Source organism: Trachemys scripta, chromosome 15, assembly GCF_013100865.1.
Source record: "Trachemys scripta elegans isolate TJP31775 chromosome 15, CAS_Tse_1.0, whole genome shotgun sequence".
NCBI lineage: Eukaryota > Metazoa > Chordata > Testudines > Emydidae > Trachemys > Trachemys scripta.
In genome coordinates, this window is record NC_048312.1 from 884,811 (window position 1) to 895,368 (window position 10,558).

General features: G+C 45.2%; 1 protein-coding gene across 5 annotated transcripts in view; it reads left to right on the forward strand.

The window, feature by feature from the left end:
• The window catches only part of TTC28 (tetratricopeptide repeat domain 28), a 435,889-nt gene that overhangs the window by 407,395 nt on the left and 17,936 nt on the right, over window positions 1–10,558 (forward strand). For all 5 annotated transcript variants that reach the window (XM_034791355.1, XM_034791356.1, XM_034791359.1 and 2 more), the window contains one exon: window positions 4,363–4,542. In XM_034791355.1, coding sequence (XP_034647246.1) covers window positions 4,363–4,542 — 180 coding nt within the window. The remainder of the gene's footprint in view (window positions 1–4,362; window positions 4,543–10,558) is intronic.

Genomic DNA, 10,558 nt, shown 5'->3' on the forward strand with positions numbered 1-10,558 from the left:
GAAGTGAGATCAGTGGGTCTCAATCTGAAGTACCGCTATCAACATTAAAAATTGTTGCATGCCATGACTAGAAATCTCTGCTCAGAAGAGGCCCAGGCCTGGGATGGGGGAGCTGTGGGTCAGGACAGAGGTGTATCATCCGAGCTGTTTGTGGAGAACTTGGCACAAGCAATAAAATGCACCAAGTCCATCTCTCCTAATGTACGCACATCCAGTCCTTTCCCTCCTGGTTACTCAGCACATGCAGGCCCAGTCATTGCAGATTGCTTTCTAACCCCTTTTTATTCAAAGAGGTTTGTTTTTTCATTTGACAAGTCAGGCCATGAACTGTTCAGAAAGGGGAAAGAGAGACTTCCAGAAAGGAGATCCTGCAGCCTCCAGTTCAGTGGGAATGGGAGAATGAAATTGGCTCTAAATCAAGGAATCTAAAAAGGGGCAAAGTCAGTCAATAATTTGAGAGAGAGACAGAATGTGAGTGTTATTCGTCCCAAGAACAATATATCTGTCTGGAACCAGAGAGGTTCTCTAGGTTATTACCTATACAAATCAAGTCAAAATGTTTGAGAAAGCCATGTCCAGTGCTGCTTGTCCGGGAGCCAGGATTTTCATTGGGAAGAGGTAAATGTTTGGAGGGCTTGGAGCGTCATTCAGAATTCCACTCAGAATGGAGTGGGGGCAGTTTTATCTTCATTTGCTGAGCAGCATGAGTAGCTGTCTTTTTCCTGTCAAAACAGATGTTCGCTCTGTCTGATGGCAGCTCAAACGCTGTCACTCAAAAGCAATTATAGTCCTGAGCCCTGGTCTCCATCCTGCCATGAATCCTGAACACCTGGCTCACGCCTGGGGAAGAACAAGAGGTCTCAAGGGAAATACAGCAACACGTGTTGAACTGGTTAATTCCAAAATCAGGTCAAGTTGAAGCTAAAGTCCCATCTGGGCATGTGCTAAAGGCCTCAAATTTAAATAAAATGTTGATTTAAAGCCCATACTAAACCTGCTGCTCTAACATTGAGGCATCTGTTTGCTCAGCAATTTGTTGTCCGTTTTGTGGTTGAGATCAGTTTTGCTGCTTTTGGTTTGTGTGGTGTAGATGCTGTTTCAGTGCTTCTTGTTCCAAGCTGTATGTGATCTACAGAGCTGCTCACTTTGAGGTGCGGTTTCTGGTCTTGTTCAATAAAACATGATTAAAATGGAATTCACTTTTACATCCTTAAATAGGACCAGAGGCAGCAGCTACTGTATGTGCCCTTTGTGTCTTGGTCTGTTTTGGTGTCCCTAGCCTCTGTTTGCCAGAAGCTGAGAATGAGCAAGAGAGGATGGATCACTTGATGATTATCTGTTCTGTTCATTCCCTGTGGGGCACCTGGCACTGGCCACTATCGGAAGACAGGATATTGGGCTAGATGGACCTTTGGTCTGATCCAATAGGGCCATTCTTATGTTCTTATGTTTGAGGACAACCTGTCTGTCTATTTCCATTTAAACCTTCTGGAGATTAGAGGAGATACTAACAGCAAGCAGATAAATGTGTTGAGTCCATACTCTGTGGGGGAGAGAAAGTTGTCTTCCTAACATCCTAGTGCAGATGAGTAGAGCTAATGAATTAACGGCCACCTATAACTGAGCGCCTTGTCCAGGTTCTTGGCACCCTGAGGACCTGGGTTCATTGGAAACAGTAACTGAGGTGGCGCCTGCCCTCACTAATTTTTTCAGGGCTGGATTCTAAGCCAGTATTGAAAAGCTTTGCCCAGTTTTGTGGAGAAGGGCAAAGTGCCTGTCTGACATTTTTAGTAGTGCTTGGGTTTGTAACTTTCTGTTCCTACTGTTTCAACATCTGCTAAGCATGCAATTGCAGAATCTCTGGGTGGGAGTCCCACTGCTGGTGCATTTGATAGTGTCATTTCTTTGTGCTATCAGAATGAGGAGTGTTGAGTATCTTGACAGCAGACATGTGGAAGTGAGGCCTGGGATTTATTTTACCCATCCACCCCCACTTATGGGGGTGATGGATTTTACAATTCTTTCTGGGAAGGTTCTCAAAATAAAGCTATTTAAAAATGCAGACCATTGTGGCTCTTGCATGGGGCAGTGTCAGTCGCCGTCTGGCTGAGGAATAATGTAAATGATGAAACCTGCAGCACACAGGTCACAAATGTGAGGACTGAGGCTAAGGGAACATACAGAATGCAACAGAGAGGATGTGCAGGAAACGAACAAGGATGAGCGCCACAGCCTCTGGGCAGCAAGGGGAATGAGAAACCGAGAATTCCCATTACATGCAGTGCCCTCTCCAGTTGCCGCACGCAGGCTGCAAGCAGAAGTTTTACTGAGCTGAAATACTAATGAGCAGCTGTAAAATATTGGTGATGCCCACCTGCTGCTCTCTAGTGAACTGAAATGTTCATCAAAATTTCAAACTTTGACAGCAAAAGAATTCTTTCCGGAACATGTTTATGCAAAACCTTTCCATTTTTTGACCAGCTGTCTCAATGCCACTCTCCCCTGTGCACCTCAATCCCTCGTACGCTCTCCCAGCCCCCACTCACTCATCCAGAGTGCTTCACAAGCTCCAGTGGGGCAGCACAAAAGAACATATTCTTTCTGTGTGGAGGGTGTCACCATGCCTCAGTGGGTCACAGCCGAAGATGCCAAATTCAGGACAAACTGATGAGAAATAGGGGAGAATCACCCCAAACTGGTGGTTATTCTATTACTAGATATACCAGCCCAGAAACTAAAGTAAACCTCTGTCTCACCACACTGGTTAAAAAGAAGTCCAAACTGCAGTGTCCATAGGCATCCCCACCCAGGCACTAGGCTTAATGATGAGTGGCCATTGAAAACCACTTTCATCAAACAAAGGTTTCTTCTTATCTCAAAAGATCAACCGCATATCCAGGTCAATATATAACTTAGGTCTTACCCAATAATCACACTGTTGCCAATCCTTTAGTATCTAATATCTAAAGGTTTATTTATAAGAGAAAAGAATACGGAGAGAGTTAAAATGGTTAAGGAAATCAAATACATACAATCATTGCAGGTTTGTATCAGGTTTGAAGCAGTGATGTTACAGAACCTGGCTTGTAAAGTCTCTGGTAACTTCCAAAAGATTGGAAGGTCCTCAGTTCATAATCAATATGCTACTTTTAGTGTAAGTCCAGAGATCAGAGCAGGAAAGAGGCAAAATGGACACTTTTTTTACCTTCTCCCATGTGGAGGGACGGCTCTTAGTCTTAGTTTGTGGAAAATTATAGGCACAAGATGGAGTCCAGGGTCACATGAGCAAGTCACATGGCCTTGTGTGCTTTGATGACTCATAGAAGCAGCCATTACCCGTATTTTGGCTAAAGTGTCCACAGGAAGGCTCACCAGGCTGGGACAAGCTCTATGGCCCACTATGTTTTGGAATGGGCCATCAATTTGAATGGGCCGTTCAGAATGTGCTGGCTAGACTGGATGTCAATTACCTTGTGGGTGTTACCCCAGGAGCAAACACATTTGAAATACTGGTACATAGTCAATATTCATAACTTTAGATACAAAGATGATACATGCATACAAACACGATAATCATACTCAGCAAATCATAATTTTTCCATTGACATCTTAAAATGGTATACTTTGTACAAGATTTGTTGCAATTGTCTAACAGTGGCAATATTAATGATATAAATGGTCATATCCTTACATACAGCATCACATGGGGCCAATGTATGTGGAGGTGGGAGGGGCGGCTAGTCATTTTATGCATAGCAAGAGAGGGGATTAGCAACTTTCAAAGAACCAAATCCAGATTATGCAATGTTGTTCTAGCCGTATTGGCCCCAAGATATTAACGAGACAAGGTAGGAGAGGTAATATTTTTAATTGGACCAACTTCTGGACCAAGTCCGGATTAGTGAGCCAGCAAATAGTTTCAGAAGTGGCTTAGGAGATTAGTGATGAGGCAGAGACCAAGTGTGAGCCTTTGCATCCTTCGGTGGATAGGAAGGTTTGAATTTAAGTGGGAATGGTAGTTATATTACGACAAGGCTGGAGATTCACTAACTTTCACTGACACTAAGCCGCTTGTGCCTACTGAGATCTTTGCAGCAAAGATGTAGAACCCAGTCCAGTGCATCTGGCTAGAGATCTTCTGTTCAGGAATGAATTGTTAATCAGTGCAAACATGCCAGGGTGATAGGTGTTGCGTCCGAGGTCCAATGTGCTCTGCTGAATAGCAGTTTTAAAACAGATGTTTCAGGTTTGCTGGTTCTGGGAGCTAGAAAGCCTGACACTTACAGCAGGGCCTGAGCATGGAGTGTTTCTTTGGCTGTATAGACAAGGAGACTGAGCTACCTGTGTGTCTTTCCTCTTCAGGGTCTGATGCATTCCAGTGGTCCAGTCGGCCGCCATCGCCAGCTGATACTAGTTCTAGAGGGAGAACTGTACCTTATCCCCTTCGCTCTCCTGAAAGGAAGTTCCTCGAATGAGTACCTCTACGAGCGCTTCAGCCTCGTCGCAGTACCATCTATCCAGTCACTGAACCCCAACTCCAAGGTATCACTCCAGCCCCATGCTCTCAGTGCTCCTGCTGTGAGGTATGAGACATGCAGGGCCCCATCCATGCCATGTGAGAGCTGAAGTGCTCCATGCCATACAGGCTCACCCTGCAAGGGCCCCAGACTGAGCTGCAGGGATTATTGTCTCTTCCAGCGGCTACAAAAATGGAAATCACAAACCGACCAACTTCCAGGGCACTGGTGCTGAATGAGCTGAGCATCCACAGCGTACTTCGATGCTTTCCAGAGCGGAGTCAGGCGCGGTCCCTACCCCACGGAGATCACACATCATGGCGAGGCAGTGGTTGGGATTTCTTTCTTAGCTAGACTGCAGGTTCTGTGTGGGTTGAGCTCCCATGCAGACTGAGTGACCTTAAACTGAGTTTCCCTGGTGAATTAATCACATCCTAGCAATCTGCTCATATGTTTGCCTGCCTGTTCCCCTGTGGCGTTGGCCACTGATTTCTCATGACATTGAGGGCACAGGTCAAAGCTGATACTTTAAGCAAATCCTGAGGAAATACCATTTTCATTGATATATGGCAATAACCTTCTGCTTCTAAAAGCCCAAAAGTCTATGGGGAGTTCAAGGCCAACATCATACCATCAAAGAATGCCACAGTTCTTGGTCTGATTGCTCAGAACAGAGTCCCATGGTACATCCTGCATTATTGCCGTGTGAAACAGTTGTCTAAATAGGAGGATGGGCCTGATTTTATCATTGCTGTTGATGTATATGACTTGCAGTTCCCTATTCTGGATTAGCCCCCAGGAGTCAATCTGTCTCTGTCTCTGGCCAGTACTTGATCTGCCACAGCACATTTGTTGGTCAGAAGTTTCCATTGACCTGACTGCAGTGACACCCAGCTACAGTTAATTTAGAGGCCAGCAATGCATATGGATCATTCACATAATTCCTTTCAGTGTCTATTACTTCGTGTTTGTCAGCAGTGAACTTCATCAGCCACTAGATATAGATTCATAGAGTTTAAGGCCAGAAGGGATCATTAAATCATCTAATCTCCTGTATATCAAAGACCATTACATTTCACCCAGTTACACCTGTATTGAACCCAATAACTTATATTTGACCAATGCGTGTCTTCAGAAAGGCAGTCTGAAGACATCAAGAAATGGAAAATTTACCAGTTCCTTGGTAGTTTTTTGTTTCAATGGTTAATCACGCTCACTGTTTTTAAAAAAAAAAAAGCCTAATTTATAATTTTAATTTGTCTGGCCTCAGCTTCCAGACATTATTCTTGTTCTGCCTTTCTCAGCTAGCTTAAAGATCCCTTCAGTACCTGGTATTTGCTCCCGAAGAAGATACTTATACGCTATAATTCCACACATTTGAATATTGCCACAACATTAGCACTTTTCCAGTGTTCCTAAATTTCCCCTGTATTGCAAGATTTGTTAAAAGTTATTATCAGCAGGCTAAAGATTTCCTCAGCCAACTCTTTTAGGACTCTTGGGTGCAGGTTATCTGGGCCTTTTGATTTAGAAGTATTTATCCCTAAGATATGTTTAACATCCTCCTTAGTTACTAATGGAATGGAAAATATTTCCTCCTCATGTGATATATCATCCTGCTTCTTTCCAAAAACAGAAAAGAAATATTTATTGAACTCTGCCCAATTGCCTAATTTGGTTAGGTCCCTCTGAAGCTCCTCACAGTCTTTTCTAGTCTTGACTAACCTACATAATTTTGTGTCATCTGCAACTGTTGCCAGCTAAGGAATGATTTTTATTTCATCCTTTGTAAAGCACTTTTCATCCTGAACATCCCAAAGGGATTTACAAGCAGGAATTGGTTCATTCACCCTTCACAGTACTGATTGTTTCAGAAATAGCTCATAATAGATTCCTTAAATTTCATAAACTGACAAATATAAACAAGGTCAACAGGAAAAACCTATGTTGAATGGGATAAAAAAACTTCCTAACTGTAAAAACGATTAGTCAGTGGGAAAAGGATTCTTTTTCAAGCAGTGTCCCTACGGGTGCTCCACTTCAAGATACGCATGTGCCCATGTCCTCTTCTTTGGAGATTTTCATCAGCAGTGTCCAGCGGTCTACACCTGCGCCCTAGACACGCTCAGGCCCCTCATGGGGGACAGACCTGCCACCACTCCAGTTCCTGCTAAGCCACCTGCAGCTTGAGACGGAGCATTGCGCTGCCCTTAGCTAGGCCATGTGGCTCAGGTTCGCCTGTCTCTTATGTTTTCTGATATTTAGCGCAGTTTCTGTTGGAGGGAGAGGTCCCCCTAACTCCTTTTGCCCAATTTTTCTCAAGCCTCAACCCGAGGTCTGAAATGCAGGTTATGTCCAACATGTCAGGCTTCAAACCCTGCCAGACTTGCCACAGGTCTTCCCCCTGCAGCAACAGACATTCAAGCTGCCTCCGCTGCCTTGGGGAGTCTCACATCCCCTCCAAATGTCAGAGCTGCTCAGGATTTAAGAGCAGATCTAAGAGGTTGAGGGAGGATAGACTAAAACCCCTGTTAATGGAGAGCTCGCTTGCTGAGACCCTCAGGGTCCAAATCATCCCCCTGTATGTCAGACCCACCCACCACCTCTGTTCTGGCAGTAAACAAAGACCCTGAAGTCGCTGCAGCACCATCCAGACCTTTAAAGAAGACATGACCCATTCTCCAGAACAGGATAAGAGAAGGGAAAAGTCCCCCTAATCCCCCACCCCCCATCTGTGCCCCAGGAGATCTCACATCCCACTACAGGCATCACTGAGGCGCCCATCCCCTCCAGTACTGATTTCACAGCACTGGCAAAGAAGCCGCGTACTGAGAAGCCTCCTAAAGTGCCATCAACCTTGGCGCCGGACCCAGTACCTTCAAAACATAAGAGTCCAGACGAAATCCTCGTCACATACCAATCACTCTTCGGTACTGTCTCCACCTGACATACTGACTCCTGAGGATCCCTATCTACGGTGCCCAGACTGTCCAGGCCTGTGTTCCACCTTGGAAGAGCATGAATCACAGCTATTGACCAGTACTGAGAGACACTCTCCACAGGCACCAACTCATTTTACAGAACCTACTTACCCTCTATCTATGCCAGGGTCCCCACACAGACGCTTTGAGAGTTCTGAGAAAGATTTCCAGTGGGTACCAACATGACTTCCCCTGGTGCTGCCTCATGAACCAGCCAACTATCAAACGTAGGTACTGATAAAGGTACAAGTACCTCCTTGGGGCCCAGTACTGACTTGATTTCTGGTACCTGCACTTTCTGCCCCTCTGATGGACATGGGGGATGATATCTCATCTGACTCTGAGGTGTCTATAGTAGGGTCCTCTGCCTCATTCCCTGGAGGTCCCAACCTGAGGAGGAAACTCCCAGCAGGCAATATATCCAGAGACTCTGGCAAGGACAACCTTGGGGCCCTCCCCTTTTCCCTTATGCCTCACCTCAGAGGATATGTTTGAACCTGTGGGCCCCCTACAGCGACCAGTTCTATCGGGTCCGGTCTCATAAGAAAAATATCAAAAGCAACAACCAGCTACCTCAAGCCTTGCCCCTCCGGTGCATTTCACTGAGTAGGAGGAATCAGCTGATGAGGAAGAAACACCTTCCTCCCACAAGTCCTTCTTTTCACCAGATGGAGGTGGAGATCATGTCTCCTCCACCATCTTACCCTGATGATTTCAAGGCCTTTCAAGACCTGATGAAATGTACAGTGGACAGTTTACAAATTCTATTGGAGGAGATACAGGAACTGCAACACTCTCTGGTGGACATACATCTCCCCCCAGCCAGGATTGCCTTTCCCATCAATGACGTGGTTAGCTCTAGCATGCCTGGTACGGCAAATCAAGCTACTATCCTGCTGACATGCAAACGGGCTGACAAAAAATACTGTGTTCCACCCAGAGGCTCAGAATATTTTTACTCGCAGGCTACATACAACAATCTGGTTGTTGAGGCTGCAAATAAGAGGAGCACACGGCACAGATTCCATTCAGCACCATCTGACAAAGAGCTGAAGCGACTGGACCTTCTTGATCACAAGAGCTACTCCTTGGCTTCTTTGCGATTCAGAGTAGCCAGTTACCAAGCACTGATGGCAAAGTGTGTCTTCACAAATTATTCTCAGCCTTTACTGAACACTTGCCTCAGGATCAGAGAGAACAATTTCACCAGAGCTGCGCGTCCTATGGCAGTAGTCATGCACCTAGCTTCTTGGGTGCAGTCCTCTGGCCTCTCCAAGGAGGTCCAAAATACTGTCAAAGATCTTCCTTTTGCAGAACCCAAGTTGTTTACTAACACCACAGATGGGTCTCTCCATTCTCTAAAAGATTCTCAGGCAACACTATGATCTCTGCCCCCCCACACAATTGGCTGAAACCCTCAGGAAGAAGCCCAGATTCCATAAGAAAGGGCCCTCCTTTACAGCAACCTCCCCACCAGTGACGCCCTCAAACTGGTCAAGGGTCACAACCTACCTTCCGCTTCAGAGTCTATGCTGCACCTCCCCGACCTCCACACTTATGGGAATTCTCTTTCCTATTTTATACCTTCCTGGGAGCTCATCACCTCAGAGAGATGGATCCTGGAGGTGGTTTCCACAGGCTTTTCCATTCAGTTCACCTCCTTACCACCCTCTTGTGCCCCACCCTGTCCTCCTGCAGGGACCCGTCTCACAAGGATCTCTTGAGAAAGGAGATACAATTCTTCCTATCAGTGGGCTGATCAAACTCATTCCACTGGACTTCATCCAAAAAGGGTTCTACTTTAGGTATTTCCTGATCCCGAAAAGCGATGGGGGATGGAGATCAATTCAGGACCTCAGGACTTTGAACACTTTCGTCTAGGATCAGCAGTTCAGAATGGTAACCACAGCAATAATAATTCTTTCTCTGGATCTGGGAGATTGGCTCATTTCCCTCAACCTTCAGGATATTTATTTTCATATTGCAATGCACCCCTCACACAGATGAGTCCTACATTTCGTGGTAGGTAGGGATCACTGTCAGTATCATGTCCTACCCTGCAGCCTTTCCATCACCCTAAGAGTCTTTGCCAAGGTCCTATCAGTCGCCACAGCCCATCTTTGCCCGATGGGAATAATTGTCTTCCCCTACCTGGATGATGGGCTCCTGAAAGACCTTTCATTTCTACAGACTCAGACAGTAAAGCCCTTTTTCTTTTCCATGCCTCCACCTCAACACAGAAAAATCTACTCTCATACCCACTCAGTGCAGAGACTTCATCGGGGCTACTCTGGACTCCTCCGCAGACAGGGCATACCTGCCTGCCCAAACACAGATTTACCACAATGTCCAACCTTGTTTCAAAGCCCGCAAACCAGAGGATGACCTTGCCTACAACTTCTGGGTCATGTGGCAGCTTGTACATTTGTGACACCCTTGGCAAGATTACAGTCTTGGTGTCTTCAGGCCTGGCTGATGACTGTCTATACCCTCAACAAGCACAGTCAGTGCAAACAAGTGTCGGTTCTTCAGAGGGTACTTCAGTCTCTCAGTTGGTGAGAAGATCCACAAAAGGAGTTCTGTTCCTGCAACCCCCTCCCATGAGAATCATCACTACAGGCACCTCCCTGATAGGTTGGGGTGCCCACTCCCAGAACCTCACAGCTCAAGGAAAATGGACCACTCAGGAGGCTATCCTCCATAGCAACATAGTATGTTATGCTGGCAACTAGGACTGTGAAACGATTAAAAAAACTGCAGTTTTAATTGCACTGTTAAACAATAATAGATAACCAAGTTAAATTTATTATAAATATTTTTGGATTTTTTTCTACATTTTCAAATATATTGATTTTAGTTACAACACAGAATACAAAGTGTACTATAATCACTTTATTATATTGTTTTTATTACAAATATTTGCACTGTAAAAAAGATAAAAGAAATAGTATTTTTCAATTCACATCATCCAAGTACTGTAGTGCAATCTCTCAATCGTGAAAGTGCAACTTACAATTTTTTTTTTTTTGGTACGTAACTTCACTCAGAAACAAAACAATG